The 20,164-nt window shown below is 43.1% G+C and overlaps 1 protein-coding gene across 2 annotated transcripts in view; it reads right to left on the reverse strand.

Moving 5' to 3' along the window:
* Positions 1-5,272: 5,272 nt before the first annotated feature.
* The window catches only part of UGP2 (UDP-glucose pyrophosphorylase 2), a 36,484-nt gene continuing 21,592 nt past the window's right edge, over positions 5,273-20,164 (reverse strand). For both annotated transcript variants that reach the window (XM_053459334.1, XM_053459333.1), the window contains exons 4-10: positions 17,745-17,930; positions 17,326-17,459; positions 16,194-16,491; positions 12,992-13,189; positions 12,596-12,838; positions 6,448-6,552; positions 5,273-5,662 (exon numbers count right to left, since the gene is read on the reverse strand). In XM_053459334.1, the coding sequence (XP_053315309.1) occupies positions 5,555-5,662; positions 6,448-6,552; positions 12,596-12,838; positions 12,992-13,189; positions 16,194-16,491; positions 17,326-17,459; positions 17,745-17,930 (1,272 nt within the window). In that variant the 3' untranslated portion in view covers positions 5,273-5,554. The remainder of the gene's footprint in view (positions 5,663-6,447; positions 6,553-12,595; positions 12,839-12,991; positions 13,190-16,193; positions 16,492-17,325; positions 17,460-17,744; positions 17,931-20,164) is intronic.

Raw genomic sequence — 20,164 nt, forward strand, 5'->3', positions numbered from 1 at the left:
TTTAGGGCCACACAGCAGCTGATATTTTAGGCAGGTTATAATTAATCATTAGCTGGATTGTTTCCAACAACAATTGGTGCATCTATTCTGTTTGAGCTGCAATCATTAATATGAAATTAGACAAATTACATAAGAACCATTTCCTTTATGTGTTCAATTTCATTTTCTTTCACTTTTCAATAATATATAATATATAATAAAACTTGAGTTTCAGTTAACTTTCATGCTGATCTACCTTCTCGTTCAGTCTTAGCTGCTCTGGGGGGGGAGAGGGGGTTGAGAACCCCTGGAGATAACCAGAGTTGTTGTAGGTAATCTTTAGATGTTCTGGTATACAGTAAGTGTCTTTAGTGTAATTGCTGTTAGAAGAGTAACCACATTTGTTATGTCTTTAATATTATTTTTTAAGATTAGATCTAGCCTGCCTGTTTTTCCTACCTGATCTAAAACTCTCAAACCTTTCTACATATTTGGACATGTCTTACATCTTAAGAAACCATGGACGCAAATCAGTGACCTGACTAAACCTTAATTGGCCTCAACAGTGTAACAAATAAAAACACAGCAAGCAATTCAACAACCTGCCTATACCTCGTAGAACGATCGGACGTTATACAGGACTGCATGTCAGACCACCAAGTCATTCATCTAACCTCCACTAGACACGACTAGACTAAATATACACCAGAACTAGAGAGAACAAAGTAAGTAGGAGAGTGGAATGAAAGGTTTAGCAGCTCTAAAAAAAAAAAATACCAATGCTTAACAGAAGGGGCAGAGCAATAACGGTCATATTGTGGAGCTCGGGTAACAGAAATAAAAACAGAAATATAAAACACAATCACATATGGATAATCCTAAAAAAATCAATATCTTTCTTAGTTCATATAGCGATTAATATTGAATAAAATGGATGCTGTGCACCAGCGAATGTAATCTTTCACGCCGTTAAGCTGTAATACAGGTAAATACTCTGTTATGTAGCTCAGTGCGCCGTTTGTAATTGCAGTCACGCGGATCAGGCAGACAGGAATTTACCATCTTCTGATACGGCAGAAATAATTACTTGGTTTTAATTTAACTAAGACACAAACCACGACCCAACTGCTCGTTCATACCACAAGCCTGATCTCTGATACAGGACCAAGTCATTATTTCTGACCAAGCGGCACTCTGTATTATTATTATTTGTCTTATATAGCGCCATCGTATTCGGTAGCGCTGTAGAACGGATAGACAGGACATAGGTAATAACATAACAATTTGACTTATAGAACAAAAGGTATTACATCTTATCAGGAATGAAAGTTTACATTCGCTCGTCACTGCTGAAGAAGCCACGAGGACAAAACGCAAGAATTTTTCTGAGGGAATTTTTCTCCCTTCATCCATCGATGGGGTTGGGGTCAGGGCTGGTGTAGGGCGGTCAAGTTCTTCCACGCCAAACTCATCCAATCATGTTTTTATGGATCTTGCTTTGTGTGCTGTGGCTCGGTCATGCAGGAATAGAATAGGGCCTCCCCAAACTGTTCCCTCAGAGTTGGAAGCATAGCATTGTCTAAAATGTGTTGGTAATGCTGTATCCTTAACATTATCCTTTACTGGAATTTAGTGGCCTACCCCAAACCCAGACAAACAGCCCCAGACCATTATCCTTCCTCCACCAAACGTTACATTTGGCGCTGTGCAGTCAGGCAGGTAACGTTCTCCTGACATCCACCAAACCCATATATCGAACAAGGGGCGCAAGGACATGTGGAGAAAAAATAATAACAATACAATAGTGTAGCAAGTTCAAACAATATATCTGTGTGGTGTATATATAATGCACTCACAAGAGTAACTGGTGATAGAGGCTCATCAGATAGCAACTGATCTTGGCAGATCCTGAAATGTAGATGAAAAACCGCCAATAGTGCAGTATAGTAAAAGATATATTTAATAAGAAAAAAACTGGATAAACTCACAAGTCAGTTGGCACAACAGAAATGTTATGCTAAAAGCGCAATATAGAAACAAGCATCCAGCAGAATACAGGATATCCGTATGGAAAAAGATCTCTACGCGTTTCACCAAACTAGTTGGCTTCTTCAGGAGAAAAATACGAATAATATACAATACAAATACATTAAAAAACATGAAAATAAAGCAAAGCTGCAGTCTATCAGCTAGACTGCAGCTTTGCTTTATTTTCATGTTTTTTAATGTATTTGTATTGTATATTATTCGTATTTTTCTCCTGAAGAAGCCAACTAGTTTGGTGAAACGCGTAGAGATCTTTTTCCATACGGATATCCTGTATTCTGCTGGATGCTTGTTTCTATATTGCGCTTTTAGCATAACATTTCTGTTGTGCCAACTGACTTGTGAGTTTATCCAGTTTTTTTCTTATTAAATATATCTTTTACTATACTGCACTATTGGCGGTTTTTCATCTACATTTCAGGATCTGCCAAGATCAGTTGCTATCTGATGAGCCTCTATCACCAGTTACTCTTGTGAGTGCATTATATATACACCACACAGATATATTGTTTGAACTTGCTACACTATTGTATTGTTATTATTTTTTCTCCACATGTCCTTGCGCCCCTTGTTCGATATATTGTTGTGATACACTTGTGAGGAGTGTTGTTTTGGGAGCTGCAGAACCTGTGGGGAGTATATTTATATATTATTATTTTCCACTTCAGACACGTGAGGGTGTTATTTTTTCTTGTACCATCCACCAAACCCAGGCTGGTCCATCAGACAGCTTTACACCACTGGATCAACTGCTCGGCATTGTTTTTAGTGATGTGAGGCTTGTATGCAGCCGATCCGTGTTGGAAACCCATTCCATGAAGCTCCTGCCACAGTTTTTGTGCTGATATTAACGCCAGTGGAAGTTTGGACCCCGCTCTGTGACTTTTATGACATTTTATGAACTGACTTATTGCAAAAGTGGTATCCTATCACAGTACCACGCTTGAATTCACTGAGCTCTAAAGAACGACCTATTCTTTTCACAAATGTTTGTAAATGCAGGCTGCATGGCTGGGTTCTTGATTTTTTTTTATACGTGTAGCAATGGGGTGCGTCACAATACTTTTGTCCATATAGTGTACATAACCCTTGTGTTTGTTATGTGCAAAGGTGTTTTATGTGTAATTTATTCCGCAACGCTCTCCTCCTACACCCCCTGTGAAGTACCTGCGGTGTGAACACCCTGCCTCTCTCTCTCTCGTTTCTCCCGTGTTGTCGCGCAGAGAACGTCCATACGCTGGCCATTGACTTCTTCCCTTGCAGGGGTTTATAAAGCTTATTTGGAAAGGCTGTTGAAAGTTTCCCATCCCAGGATTGGCCCTATTCAGCATTTCCTGTGTCAAAGGTTTGTTCCAGCGAAGTTTTTTGATTTTATTTCTCCTTTGATGTAATTGGTGGTTAAGTGGTTTGGCCGTTCTCATGGGAATGCATAGAAGAGATCAACATGCCACTCCCTGATATCACCATACATTATGGGCAAACCATATCTGTTCCTGTATAATGCTATCCTTTGGCTAAATCCCTGACAAGGCTCTGGCATGTGTTTTCTGTGGGTCACTTTTACTTCATTTTAGTACATAAGTCTAATCTGAGGAACACAGGACAGGTAGTCTGAGCTATTATTGGGTACGAGAGCCATCTGTGTTCCACAACAGGCATTCCTCACAGCGTAGGTTTTAGTTTACAGCGGGTAGGATTTCTCTCTGTTTGGGAAGAGGTGTTTGTAGAAAGCCCAATCCCCTATGCAACTATCACTAGACTACGGGTCACAGTACTATTCTTATCTCTCCCTCAAACCATATAGGACCTCTCATATTTTGATACTATTGCTCTCAAGCATGTCTAGGGTTAGCCTCCACATTTAACCATCTTTTGTTTTCTTTTCATGGTCTTCTATGTTCAATAATATTGTTAGGGAAACTGATACACTTATTTAGATCCTGAATAAACTTTGTAGCCTTTTTTTAAGATTTTATTTATATATTTTTTAATCTAGAACGCTTGTGATGGTAGCAACGTGCGCAAGTAAAAGGCAGTGTGAAGTGCCTAATTACATGTAATACAAGGCGTGGATGTCCAATCCCTTAAAAATAATAAATACATGTCCCATATTTGCCTTATGTTAAAAACTCCCACTTTCAGGGGAGTTGGTAGATGGAACGCGAGTCCGCAGAAAAACATCAGCTTGAGATATTCCTCATGTACATCATCCTCATGTACATCATCCACGCCCCAACTAAACAATATTCATCACATACACCGTTCAAACACATTACACATCCCTGTGTTTGGGCCCTTGGTACTATTCGAGTCGCCCAATAATGCGTTTGCTCACATCACAAGATTTCTCAAAGTGAAGCAGAAAAGCCTTGATTACCCTTTAAGTACAAATACAATAAAGAAAAAAAAAAAAAGAAAACCAAGAGAATATCAAGCATCAAATAGGAAGAATATACTGTAGTTAAACAAGATCTTTAATAATGTCTACAAATAACTAAAATACTGATCATAGTGACAGTTGGATGAACCCCAGTGTGTTACTTTGTTATAATGTCTCCTGCTGAATTAAACACCATATTGGCCCGATTATAGGCCTATAATCGGGGTTTGTATCGCCCGACGCCCGGGACATGCCCGGGACCTGACCCTTCATTTGGCCAGGCAGGCAGCAGGGTTAGGATTCAGGTCCCTTGCAGCACTGCAGGGGACCTGAATCCTCCTCTCTGGCAGCCGGTGGCAACTTCTCCTTCTGCCCGCCATGGCTTCAATGACAGAGCACCGGCGTGACATGACCTTCTGGCGCTCCGTCATAGAAGCCCTGGCGGAAGTAGAGGTTGTCTACGTGCATCGCGCAGACTTCCACCGGCTGCCTCCATTGTACACCAGGGAGTCTGGAGCACGGGAGGCAAGTCTGGGGGTGCAGATTGGCATATCTGGGGGTATAAAGGATATCCAGGGAGCAGAATGACATATGTATACGTAAGGTGCATTATGAATTAAGGAGGGGGGGCTTAAAATGGCTATTGGTTTTCCAAATATCTGTTTGTGTATAACTTATCCTGTCAAAAGCAGGACTAACTGCATAATAGATACCAAAAATGTTAATACATGTATTCCTGTTCATTAGGTAAAATACTGTCTTACCATTCCACTAATGTGTATTTTTTTCATTAATATAGCACTGAACTATAGGGGTGCGGCCTATAATCGGGCCAATACAGTAATTATTCAAATAACAAGCCCCACAAATAGTAAATTATCTTTTTATTATTATTTCTTCACAGGGGAGGATAATATTGCACTTAAAATTGCCTTCAACATTAACAGTAAATCTTTTTAATTTTATCTTTATGTATTGCTTCCAAATACTTAGGGATTTTATTAAATATATTCTATAGAGCACAGACAAACCACAATACTGGAAGGTATTTGGCTCTGAAGGTGACGGAGCGTTTATCACTTCAATTCCAGCCCTCTACGTTGGACTCATTCACATGTACTGTACATCATGTATAAAATGGGCCGAGGCTCAGTGGTCCAGGATACGCAGGTTTCCGGACACGATTTTATTTTCTAGTACGGCTCCAGGAGGGATGTCTATCCTGTCACCGTGATTTGCAATTATGATCACTGTGCCCTGGGAAGAGAAAGGAAACAAGATTAGCCGAGCCAGACTTAAATACATAGCGAGGGTATTTATATAAAACAGTATAATAATAATAATAATAAACGCATATAGTTACATTGTCATGATGACCGTCGCACTACTATCCAAGTGTTCATTTAAGCCACTGTGACACAGGGTTATATCTAAAGCCTAAACATCTAGACGTAAGGCTGACCTTGTACTAAACTATCTGGGCAGACATAGATCAGGCTGAATACAATGCATAGGTCGCATCCCTCCACATACCGTCTGTAACTAATTGTCACACACAGCTCAATTCCCCTTTATTGTTTTCTCCTTATGGCTAATGCATGGAGTGCGTTCAGCCAAATACCTCCAGCTTGTCAGTGCGCATGCACGCTGTGCTCGCCACCAGCAAGCTCACCCGAGACTCCCAGCGGACCCTGTGCACATACGCAGAAATCGCTCCCATTCATTTTTTGACAGTGATCTCTAACTTTTTCTTGAATGCTTTTACTTTCTCACGCAGGTTGAGGAATGTATTTACTAAGTACAACATTTTTAATTGAGACTAGACTTTTCCCTTTAAGCCTACAATGAGCGATTGTTTCACGGACTCTTCTGCATGACATCACAGTTGTGTTAGTCGTTTGTGGCTTTCTGCGTCCATTGTTAGTCAAGGTCCACATGACCCTGTGTAAACTCTGATCATATGTAACCTGATAGAACAATCAACACAGAACACCCGGTACGTGCGATGCTGGGTGACACTTTCCCCGACAGGCTATACACACCTTTAGTGCAACGTTTTTGCCAAATGTCACGTCTCCGGACACTGTGAGGTGATCCAGTTCAAGCATGTCTGGTATACTCTCAAAACGCTTCAGGTAGTCTTGAACCTAGAAGCAATAGAACAATAAATGAATTGCACAATATTTTTATATTAAACACATAGGAATATTTTATTGCTTGAATTTTAAACAGCAAAAGGGGCAGACGAAATGGAGAGTGAGTGGGGGCCGGTGGATTAAATGCACAAGGACTGTAGAGTATACTGAATTTCTGACGATGGTTAAGCAAACATGCTGTATATTTCCAGCTCGGCAGAGCCACTCACACAAAACACATCAATAACAACTTGATTAACCCTTTGAATACAGGTGACAACCATTTTTTTGTAGTTTTGGCATAGTTAATTATATATGTATATTTTTGTCATTTTTTCATATGGCAAACAATTATTTTTAAAAGCCTCTACCCCCTTAGTCCACTGTCCCCAGTCCACTGTAAGTGCTATTATTGTGAAGTGGAAGTATCAAGGAGTAACAACAGCTCAGCCACTAAGCAGTAGACCAGGCACACGTAGAGGGCGAAAAAAAATCACCTGTGTTTGGTTTCGTCACTCACTATAGAGTTACCAACCCGCCCCTGAAAGAAACATCAAAAGATCGCTATGCACAATGCCAAGTGTCTGCTGGAGCGGGGTAAAGCACATCGCCACTGGACTCTGGAGTAGTAGAAGCGTGTTATCTGGAAGGCTGATGGATGAATATGGGTATGACAGATGCCAGAAGAATGCTACCTACTGGAAGGCATTGAACCTACTGGAAAGTTCGGTGGAGAAGGGATAACGGTCCGGGGCTGTTTTTCAGGATTTGGGCCTCTTAGTTCCAGTTAAGTGATAAATGTTAAGGGATAGTGTTACAGTATACAGAGACATTTTACACAATTGTAGGCTTCCAATTTCGTAGCACCAATTTGGTGAAGGCCGTTTTCTGTTCCAGTCGGACTGAGCCCCTGTGTAGAAAGTCCGTAAAGACAAGTTTGGTGTGGAGGAACTCCTCCGACATCAGCGCCTGACCCACAAATGCCATTTTGCTTGGGAAGGTGGCAACTCCATATTGATGCCCATGGTTTTGAAAGGTGTGGTGATTAGATGTCCACATAGTTTTAGTCATAATATAGATTTTCTCACCACCAATAAGATATTCTAAGTATAAATATGTCTATTGAAAGGAAGCACTGCCAGGAGGCGATATACACACATGTACCGGCCATTAGCCGACACGTACAGCCTGTTCATTACGAAGGTACATTTTCTAATGCAGCAATGACTGTGGTCAGAAAGCATGAGATAGAGACGCCTGTGACTAATTACGCAAATATGTCTCAGTTTATATTGTGGTTAAAACATTCATAATGCTCCCTTCCTACCTCCCCTCTTTTACCTTACCCTCCCCCCCCTTTTTTTTTTTTTTTTTTTCTTTTCTTCTTCTCTTTCTCTCTCTTTCTTTCTCTTCTCCCCTCCTCCTCTCTTTTACCCCTGCTTCCCCCTTGACTTTTCTCTCCTTTCCTTCTCTGACTCCTCGCTATGCCCTCTCCTGCCCCCGCCTTTCGCCAGTCAAACCTTGAGGTTTTGAGTCTCAACGTGAGGGGCCTTAACTCTCCTGAGAAGAGGTCTCGGGTGTTCCGGAGCTTTCGTAACCCCGCCCCTTCTGTGGTTCTCCTACAAGAGACCCATCTTCGCGGGGCGGATGCTCCTTCCCTCCGTCACCCGGCCTACCCGCAGGTATACTGCAGTAACTATTCTGGCTCTAAATCACGTGGGACGGCGGTCCTTATTTCCCGCCGGACCCCCTTCCTCCTGTCTGCTTCCCAGATTGACCCTGATGGTAGATACACACTTGTCAAGGGCACGATCCTGGACCAAGTTTTCACGTTCGCTTCCGTGTACCTGCCCAACCAGAGACAATGCTCTACCCTGTCGCGCATACTCCGTAAGCTCATGGCCTTTAAGGAGGGCATCCTGTTGGTGGGGGGGGACTTTAATGTGACGCCTGACCCTCGCTTTGACTCTACTTCGCGTGCCGCTGGTGCCCCTCCGTCCCATGTCAAACAGTTTAACTCACTCTTGGGGAAGTATCGCCTGGTTGATTGTTGGCGGGCGTTCCACTCAGGGGAGCGGGACTACACCTGCTATTCTGCCCCGCATCGCACTTATTCTAGGATAGACCTTATCCTTATGGAATACTATCACTTGGGCCTTGCTGAGCAATGCTCTATTGCGGTGTCTACAATTTCGGATCACTCCCCAGTGACTCTGCGTCTCCGGGCTTGCCTTTATCGGCCCACTGTCACCTCTTGGCGTCTGAATGATTCCCTACTTTCTGAAGCTGCCTTTGTTCAGGAGGTGTCCAACCAATTAGCGTTGTATTTCCGGGATCATGTTGACTCGGAGGTGGCTTTGCCCACGGTGTGGGAAGCTCACAAATGCACCGTTAGGGGCCTATTTATTGGTAAGGCTTCAGCCCGCAAGAAACTTCGAACCCGTGAGATCGCGGACCTCACTCAGAGGATAGCCGTCCTGGAGACGCTTCACAAGCGCTCTTGTGATGAACACACCTACCTGGAATTGAACGACCTGCGACGTCGTTTAACATCGCTGCTTAACCAGGATATTCAGCGGACGTTCCTCCGTACCTGTTCCCTTTTTTATGAGCACGGTAATAAGAGTGGGCGGCTACTGGCCCGGGCCATGCGTGCCAAACAGCAGTCGTTGTTCATTAGTAGGATTAAAACGCCCGAGGGCCTTACGTCCTGCTTACCCTCTGACATCGCCGACTCCTTCTGTCGATACTATCGTTCACTGTACAACCTTCCCGTCGATACGGAGGGTGCAAGTCGGATGCCTCTCATACGCGCTTACTTGGAGGAACACGTGCGCCGTAAATTAACTGCGGACCAGTCCGCGGCATTGGAGGGGGAGATTGGGGAGGAGGAAGTGTGGGCGGCGGTGAAGTCGATGGCGGCCGGGAAGGCTCCGGGTCCGGATGGCCTCCCCCTCCGCTACTACCACACGTTTTGGGGGCAGTTGGGGGTTCCTTTCACGAAGCTCCTTAACGCGTTGCGGCTGGGGGAGCTTCTGCACCCCCATTCTCTGATGGCCACAATCACTGTCTTGCCGAAGGAGGGTAAAGATCCGCTGCTCTGCCAAAGTTATAGGCCCATTTCCCTTTTGAACTGCGACTTGAAAATCTTCGCAAAAGTGCTGGCCACTAGGCTGCAGGGGGTGCTGGGCTCTCTGATCCATCCTGACCAGTCGGGCTTCATGACGGGGAGGGAGGGACGAGATGGGACCTATCGAGCTCTTAACACGATTCACCTGGCTCGCTCGACCGGACAGAAAATTCTCCTCTTGTCTACTGACGCGGAGAAGGCGTTCGATAGGGTCGCTTGGGACTTTATGTTCCAGACCCTACGCGCCATGGGATTCGGGCAGGCCTGGCTCCACTGGATAATGGCGCTGTACTCATCCCCTTCGGCGTGTCTACGACTGAATGGGGCCCTCACGGCCTCTTTCCCCATCCACAATGGGACGCGGCAGGGCTGCCCCCTGTCTCCGCTTCTCTTCGCTGTCTCTCTTGAACCTTTTTTGGAGGCAATCAGGAACAATCCTAGCATCCGCGGTCTGATCTGTTCTGGCCGCGAGTACAAGGTCTCTGCCTACGCGGATGATTTGTTATTCACGATCTCCCAGCCTGTCGTTTCCCTTCCCCACATCCACGCTGCACTGCGGACCTATGGATCCCTCTCCCATTTTAAGATTAATACCGATAAATCGGAGGTTCTGGACGTGTCTCTGTCGGCGGCTGAATCCCGCGCTGTATGCGCTTCATTTCCCTACAGGTGGTGTCCGGACCATCTTAAGTATCTAGGGGTGCAACTTCCCAGGGATCTTGCGTCAATCTACAGGGTAAACTTTCCCCGACTTCTCCAACAGTTACGCGCCGATCTTGCTCGATGGAACTTCCCTCATTTCTCTTGGCACGGGCGGGTCAGTGTGATCAAAATGAATGTCCTCCCGAGAGTCCTGTATCTTTTTCAGACCCTGCCGATTGTCGTCCCAAAGTCTTTTTTCTTGGACTTACGTGCGCTAGTGACGCGATATGTTTGGAGGGGCAGTCGTCCTAGGCTCAGTTACATGCTGCTAACGCGCCCGAAAGATAGAGGGGGTCTTTCTCTGCCCGACTTCATTGGCTACTATCGTGCTGCCCATTTATTGCGTTTCCTTGAGTGGAGATTCCGTCCAGCCTCCAAGCTTTGGGTGGCAATGGAACAGTCTGATACGCGTATACCCCTCGAGGGCAGCTTGGGGCTCCGCCCCGAGGCGCTTCAGTCCTCCCTCAGTCTGAACCCCTTTGTGCAGGCGACCTGGGGGGTGTGGCGGAGGCGGTGTGTTAGCGGCGCTCTCTCCTCCTTTCCGTCGCCGCTTACTCCACTTGCTGGCAACCCGGACTTTGCCCCGGGTCTGGAGGTCGGTTATCTTCCAACGTTGGGACTGCCCCGTGACGCCACAGTTTCGACCGTCTGGGATGGTGATGCCCCTGTGGCTTTTCACCATGTTAGTCCTACCATTCAGGGCACCCTGGTACAACGCTTTCGCTACGCCCAGATGGCGAGATATGTACGGTCTCTCCCAGGCAAACATCATGTTACTCGGCCCCTCACCCCGTTCGAACAGCGTGCTGGCCGGGATCGCCTCCTTAGAGGTGGGATCTCTGCAATTTACCGCCTTCTTCTGGAAGTGGACTCTTTGGTTCCTCCGGCGTTTATGGGGAAGTGGGAGGCTGAGCTTGGTGCGGTGCTTACAGCTCAGGAGTGGGAGAAGATTTGCGTCTTGGCGCACAAATGTTCTATTGCGTCGCGGTACCAAGAAACCACTTATAAACTGATGTCTCGTTGGTATAGGACTCCGGTTGCTATCAGTAGGGTTATGCCGGGGAGTGATCCACTTTGTTGGAGGTGTGGGGTGGAGAGGGGCACTTACCTGCACATCTGGTGGAGCTGCTCTCGACTTCAGCCCTACTGGACTGGGATATTTCGCTGTCTGGAGGAGGTGACGGGTGAGCCGCTTCGGCCTTCTCCGGGACTGGGCCTCCTTCTTCACTCGGAGCGCTCCTTGGGGCTGATGAAGCGTTCTGTCCTTCGCCACCTTCTCAATGCGGCTCGCAGCCTCATCCCCCTTTATTGGAAACGTTCTGAGGTTCCCTCGTTGCGCCAATGGGTCACTCGTGTGGAGGAGATTCGGGGCTTGGAGGAGATGGTACATCTGGCTTCGGACAGGATGGAGTCGTATACTGCGGTGTGGGCTAGCTGGTTGTCCTTCCAATCTTCTCCCGTTTTGGCCTCCCTGCTTCGGGAGTGATCGCCCACTGGGCGTTTGGGTGTTTTTCCCTCCCCTCTGCCATGCTGCTCTCACTTCTTGCTATTGCACTTCTTCCCTCCCGTGTTTACTGTTCCTTCTCCCCTTGCCGTTCCTTCCCCCCGTCTCCCTTCCCCTCCCCCTTCCTCCCTCATTCTTGTTCGTGTCGGTCTGTTCCTGTTATCGTTTTCATGTGGGTCTCTCACGGAGGCACGCGGCACCTTGCCAACGCGGTCTGACTGACCTTGCCCTCACTCCGCATTGCTTCTCAACCGAGCGCTACTCAGACTTGCGTAAACATGCTGTGATAGAATATTGCCGCTGCTCTTAAGATCTCGACTTTTTGTCTGCCCCATTACCCCACCCTCATTATTATGTCTTTCCCCCTATTGTCTTGATGTATTATGTTTATCCATGTTTTCAAAAATTTTCAATAAAACTTTAATTCACCTAAAACATTCATAATGCAATACTCCAGGATGGGAATATGCGCCGAGAAATTCTATACTTCAAGCTTTCACAGATGGATAATGCTCTAACTAGAGTATTACCCACAAGCCACAATTCCTTTAAGCGTTCATATTGTTTTGTGAATGTAGGAATGATGTAGAATCATAAGTTTGGTGCCATCCAAAGAAAACGTCATACAAAAAATTAAATAAAAAAATCCCAATATACAATTACCAGTGTCCATTTCATTAAGTCCTAAGAGGACTCATGCTTTAGGGTCTAGTTGTTACCTTAGTGAATGAGCTTCCCAGTTTAACCAGAGGCACTGTAGGGAACTCCCGCTTCTCACTCATCGTCAGAGAGCCAGCGTTAAGGCTGTACAAGTTGGACATAACAAGCAGGAGGTCTGATGTGGTCTTCACGGGAAGGAAACGGCTTCGGGGAACGTTGATACCCAGTGAATTCTCAAAGCTTTTGATCGCTGCTCCTACAGCCGTCTCCAACTGTATGACATTTAATCCTCCATCTAAAGTCTGCGGAGACAGGGGAATATATCAGAAGGAGATTAAAGCCTCTTCCCAAGTTACCTGGTTCCCCATCACTGTTCATTTTCTACAAGCCTTACAGAACGTTTCACTTGGTAAAGCAATGGTATATATAGGTCAACAAGGATTTCACCTTCTTACCTTGGGATTTACAATGATTTCCATATCCAATTCATTTGCTTCCTGCAGCCTTTTGATAGCAGACAATGATATCCACAAATTATTTGTGTTGAAGATCTTAAACTTGGACACGGATTTAAACTCATCAACGTGAGCTTTCGGGACTTGTGCAATTTCCACCAGTCTCAGTTTCCCTTCGTACTGAGTGAGCGTGCCACCCTGTAAATCAGAGCACAATACATTGGTGAGGAAGGAGGTTTGGAAACCGGATTACAAATACATACCATGAACCGCTCACAAAATACATGGAACTGGAATAAAGCAATCTGCTAAATGTGGATAACAAACTGATCTTTATTTGTAAGTTGAATCATGTTTTCATTATAAAAGACTAATTGCTCCATCTCTTAGCAGAGTGTATAGATCAAGCGATAATCAGGCAGATATTTTATTCTTTACTACATCTTCTAATAAAAAGACTTGAGTTTAAAACACAGATAATAAAAGCAGTACATTTACGATTATCTGAACATGATATAAGAAACATTTTCATTGTATTCTCTCACGTCTGTGTTAAGTTACATATTTATAGGGCCCTTTAAACACAAACTGCTTGAGCGCAAACAATACAACAGATTTTTTTTTGCCATGTGTTTCAGGAAGCTGAAATCTGTTATTAACAGATGCAATTTTATTTCAGCCACTGGTTCACTTGTAAGCAAAAACAAAGCATTAATAAACTTGGCTGAACAATGGCATTTTAGGAAAACAAATCCATCAGAAGCCATTAACCAACCTCTCCACAAATGGTTAGGATCTGAATGGTGTTATAGCAGCTGGATCGCCTTCAATAACCTTTAGAATATTTTGATGTTGTATGGCATATAATATGCACTTAGGGCTGCACATTAACCTGCAAAACCTAATGTTAGAAAAAGATCAAATGCATACCAAGGAGTAGAAGAACCTGTTTATTACGGGAGATTGAGGAACAAACTTCAAGCAAATGGCAGCTGAAATCATTTGGTTACAATGTAGCTTTTGATAAATGTTGAATATCTTACAGGAGAAGAGCTCAGACCGCTGGAAGTTTACAAGATACAAAATGGCTAATTTGTGTAGGTTGTAACCGTATATTTACTTGGCTTTGGCAGAACGTTTTCCATGCACAGGTTTGGTATAGTACACTTACTTAGTTCACTTTATGTGATAGATGATCTGAACTCAGCCTGTGACCCAGCATAGGAGTGTAACCGGATGGGTAAGTGTGTTTAGAAACCCGCATGGGAGCGTGTACGCAATGAAAACAACAAAAAAAACTGGTTATATCTATTTTGTTTCTTTGTTTTGAAAATCCCTAAAAATGAAACATTTTAAATGCAACTTGATCTATAAGGGTGAAGGTCTCCGTGATGGCACTGCATCTTTGAACATGAAACCTTACAGATAATAGGATACAGCAGGCTTATACAGTTGTGTGAAAGACACCTTCTTTGAATTTGATGGTTTTACATATTAGGACATAATCATCTGTTCCTAATCAGGTCTAAAAATGAGGAAAATACAACCTCAGATGAACAATACCACATGATATATTACACCATGTCACGATTTATGATAAAAAATAAAGCCAAAATGGAGAAGTCATGTGAAAAACTAACTACACCTTATGATTCAATAGTTTGTAGAACCATCTTTAGCAGCAATCATTTTCTGTATCAGTCTCAAATCGTTGCGGAGGAATTTTGGCCCACTCTTCTTTACAACGTTGCTTCAGTTCATTAAGGTTTGTGGGCATTTGTTTATGCACAACTCTGATAAGGTTGCAACAGCATTTCAAATCGTGTTGAGGTCTGGACTTGGACTGGGCCATTGCAACACCTTGATTCTTTTCTTTTTCAGCCATTCTGTTGTAGATTTGCTGGTGTTCTTGGGATCATTGTCCTGTTGCATAACCCGACTTCTGCCAAATTTTAGCTGTTGGGCAGATGGCCTCACAATTGACTCTAAAATACGCGGGCATACGGAGGAGCTCATGGCCGACTCTGACTGCAAGGTTCCCAGGTCCTATGACTGCAAAATAAGCCCAAATCATCACCCCTACACCACCGTGCTTGACAGATTTTATGAGGTGTTTGGTGAAAACCAAACACAGCATATCAGCACAAACATGGCACTGTGCATTATGGCCAAACACCTTCACTTTGGTTGAGTCTGTCAAAAGGACATTGTTACAGAAGTCTTGTGGTTTGTTCAGATACAACTTTGCAAACCTAAGCCTTGCTGCCATGTTCTTTTGGAGAAGTTCTCTCTTGGCAACCCTTCCAAACAAACCATATTTGTTCAGTCTTTTTCTAATTGTACTGTCATGAACTTTAACAAGCAGAGGCCTGTAGAGCCTGAGATGTACCTTTTGGGTATTTAGCAATTTTCCTGAGCATTGCGCGGTCTTACCTTGGGGTGAATTTGCTGGGATGTCCATTCCTGGGAACGTTGGCAAATGGCTTGAATGTTTCCCATTGTAGAATGATGGATTGTTTGGAGATGACCTTATAACCCTTCCTAGATTGATGGGCAGCAACAATTGCTTCTCTAAGATCATTGCCGATGTCTTTCCTTCTTGGCATTATGTTATCACACACCTGACAATATCAGCAAACTGCTAAAACTTCAGTAATTATAGAGGTGGTCACACTTGCTGATGATCAAATTATCAAGGGCATTTGATTAGCAGCACCTGCCTGCTACCTAGCCTCTTAATTCCTATGGAAGCAGTAAGGGTGTACTTAGTTTCTTTGTTTGTTTTAGACATGGCTTCTCCAATTTGGCTTTTTTTTTTAAATATATATCATGACACGGTATAATATGTAATCTGCTGTTGTTCATCTGAGGTTGTTGTTACCTAATTTTAGACCTGCTAAGGAACAGATGATCATTATAATGTTCTGATGTGTAAACCAGAATTGAAAGAGGATGTACTTTCTTTTTTTTTACACTACTGTATATATTAAAGCTAACCATCACTGATCACTGGGAATTCCAATAAAAGAGAGCAGGATGAGGATGTAAGTCTGTCCCAATAATGTACAGTACTTTAGTGAGCAAGGCTACCATTGAAGCTTTGACAAACCAGTAAATTGTATGCTTTACATATTCACTGTGTAATGTGCATGTAATTTTAGTTTAGCTGAACAAATATAGTGTAATAAAGTAAAGCATTCACCTTCACATCTGCCCTTGTTTTGTCTGTAACTTCCATGACAAATTCACAGCGCTTCCCGTTTGGTGGATTCATAAGGTGGTTGAGGATGTGGAGGTCCACTGTAGCTCCCAGATTGTCAATGTTGGAAACAAAAATATATTCCTTCCCCTCTTGTAAGAATCTGTCCAAAAGGCCAGAATTATAAAAACTGGCATAGATGTCGCCGTGACCTGGTGGATACCAAGTCTCCGCATTTTCCACAGAATATGACAAATCCTTGGCTATTGGCAGTAATGACTCCTTATTAATCCTTGGATACCTGTGACAGAAAATGTGTGAGTTCATTATCCACATACTCCAAAGACACATTGGGGGTTATTTATTAATGTACCGCACAGGCCCACAATACAGTATGTGTAATCCCCTTTATGAGTGGTGCATTACCCTATCAAACATTCAAGTTCCCAAGAGGGCATCAGTTCAATAGGTTCAACAAGGATCTGCCTTGTATCTGGACCATTTACACTGTTAAGGTCTTTGCATAGCTGGTATATAACCAATTCTCTACCTCCGAGTACTTCCAAAGCTGAGCTAGTGATGTCAAATTCTGCTGAAATCTACAATCATGTGCAGCGGGAGAAAGAGGATTGCTTTGTATGGCAGGATCTTGCTAAATATACGGTAATACTGGGTCAATATAGCTGAAAAATCCCATTTGTTTATCTGCACATAAAATCCATTCCCTTTAGAGTGGGATTCTTTAAATAGAGAACAGGGGATATTTTTTATATATCTCTCGCAATGCACAGTATCACAGTTTATAGTTTAGTTCATTATCCCTCTCCATGCAACACAGAGATTAATTACCTTTGCACAATTAAATAATAGATATATTCTTTCTAAGCCTCTCAAATTTGACTTCAGGTACAATTAAGAGATTTGTTTCAACATTATTAAATGAGCGCAGGAAAGTCAAACAAGGGAATCTGTGATATTTCTTGACATATAAGTCTCATTTTTGTGACCTCTCACTACCACCCAAGGACACGTTTAATGTTCCACAATCTCCTGAGGCTGAAATTGCCAAAAGTCCTTAGAACTCCTTTTGAGAAAGCAGCATTTTAGTCTTGTTCTCTGGAAAGGATCAATTTACCTGCTCTGATTAAACGTATAAATCTTCACCCGACAGTGACTGTATTTCTGGAGAATTTTCTTTGTGTCTTCATCAGTGTTGAAGGAATTCATCAGAACCAAAGGTACTTCTGTGTTGTATGTTACATTTAAATGCTGTTAAAGAAATAAGCAACATTCAAAAAAAAAAAAACTTTACTATGTGGTTTAATAGATATATATGTAGTCCCAAACACTAGAAAATGTCTTGAGTAAACAGCTAGGGAATGTTACTAAGCCAATACCCCCTCCACAGGTATGCCCTATGAAAACATAAAAAGTCAAAGATCGTGGTGGCGTGAGAATGAGCAACGCTAGCCATGTCCTGCAGATACAATACACAGGGTTCTAAGCGATGCAATCACAACAGCACTATCTACACACACACACACACACACTTACCTCTATCTGTTTTACAGTGAGATCAAGGAAGGTGTTTTCATTACGGACTCCAATAAGACTTTTTGGGCCCTTACAGCCCATGCTGGTACCCAAACCTCCATTTAGTTTCACAACAACCAGCTTGTTCAACACAGATGCTATGTTATCCGGAATTCCCTTTGCTTTAATCTTCTCGTACGGCTGAATCTTGAAAGGTAAAACAAAAACATGTTAGATGTTGATAGGCTCAATGTATATTATTTGATTGTTTAGAAGCTTAAGTCCAGGGGTGGCTAATTAGAATCATTATTGGTTGGCATGCAAGAACCACTCATTAGCAACAAGTATCACTAATAAACACAATAATTTGACCTCTACATTTTGCTAGCAAAATAACCCCAAGATATATGGGAGCCACAGGGACATCGTACCAACACAACTGAAGGTGTGGGAACGCTGGACAAAACCTTCAGACTGTACAGGGAGATGACTTTGAGCAAAGTTTAGCCTGGAGCTGGTACAGGAACACAGCAAACTACACGGACATCACACAACACGCACAAGTACTGCCATGCACTTATCAAACATGATTGTATAGACATGAAAAGAAGAAGACAGTCACTATGAAATTCCATCTAAAATCCCTGAGACTTTTTTTGAGACGTTTTATGAGCTGTCATGTAAACCCCCAAAATAATTTTTGTTAGATCTAAGATCTTAAATTGCAGCAGTAGCCACGTGTAACATCTCACTGCAGAGGCGGTTATGTCTAAATTCACGGGGAGGTTTAAAACGGAATGAATGACGGGCCGATTAGTACAGACCTTTGTACAGATAATATAACTTGGTACAAGCACACGGAGGCTAATCTTTTCATCCTGTGGCATCAATACCAGTTGCTTTCTCCCTTTAATCATTTTCCCAGACATATGTACATATTTTTACACTTCCATAACTAAAACTACTTCTACCAGAGCGGCAAAGGAATGAAGCTTTCACACCCAGTTCCACTATGTCATTACATAGGACTGTTCCTGGACCATTAGTCAGTGTGATGTTAAAGAACATTTGGCAGGATGAGTATTACAACTTAATCCATCTAAGACAGAGGAGTATCTCGTTAAACCTGATCAATTATGCTCACAAAATAACTGAGCCACTCTGTAAAACATTACCCACACATTGTCTGAAACCGCGTCATAGTCACGCTGTAAAGAGACAGTCAGTATTTTTTTATACGACATAGCTTGACATTCCCCTCCCCAGGTCAGGAACGCATGTTCGTATAAACAGCTATAAGGTGTGAGTGTTCCCTTAAAACCTATGAGCCATACTCCAAGTGCAATTGTTGGACACGGAGCAAGCAGCAGCAACATTACATTTATTTCCATAGTGACTGCTTAACATCTTTATCCCATTACATAGTGCTGTGAAAAATGATTGGGCGGTGTAAATAATAATTATAATAATAATCAGAACTTTACATTAGAAAAAGACCTTTATTTGTCTGGTCTGCTTGGATTGGAAGTGACCAAAACAGTACGACAAACATCCCGTTAAAGTCATAAAAACGATTTACTGAAAAACCACCGAATAGCAACAGAGACATCAAAAGAGAAGAGATCAGCTGGAGGTCATTCCGATTTCTAGTTGGAAAAGAAATGGAGCAGAAACTGTTTTTAATTTAAACTGAATTCAATAGGAAATATGGGGCAGAAACATGCAGACGGAACGAAACTCGAGCAGGCAAATGTTCTCGGTGGGTGGAGGGGATGTACGGAGCAAATCATAACATCCCCGACAACTGCGAATACAGCTCGAGTAATGACAAGTAATGATGTCCACAGAGAGCGCAGATAAGTTGTAACTCTACTAAGGAACTTTGCTATGCATTATGAAGGGTCCAGCCACGTCGGCATCCCATGTACCTGCACTCACACTGCATTAGAAGCCTATAATATGACACCGAGTTACCTATGCATTAGGCTGGACCGGCTGAATCCTATTTACGGGAGAAGCTGACTTGGGCTGGCCCTTTATTACGATCAGTGAGCCAAATATCGCAAATCTTCTGCAAAAATATGAATTTCCGCAAAATCCCTGCGTCACGGCATAAAGCAAGGGCTGCTTCTGTCTGTGAATTTCATGCTTCCAACATGCAGACCATCAACCCCGTATTATTTCTAGCTACAGACTATGGTGATTCACAAACAATTGTGATATTGCAGGTTAGTATTGTGACTTTTCTCTAAATACACGGACCTACTGGACAACCAACTGATGCTCGAAATTATTAACCAAATAAACCTCCAGCGCTATCCTTAAAAAGCCTACCGCCTTAGTCCCTATAATTGATCACATATTAAACTTGCATAACCATTCAATTTACTTTAGGAAACGTTCAGGGCTAAACAAACAAAAAACAACCCGTGTCTGAATAA

This window comes from Spea bombifrons, chromosome 3, assembly GCF_027358695.1.
Source record: "Spea bombifrons isolate aSpeBom1 chromosome 3, aSpeBom1.2.pri, whole genome shotgun sequence".
Lineage (NCBI taxonomy): Eukaryota > Metazoa > Chordata > Amphibia > Anura > Pelobatidae > Spea > Spea bombifrons.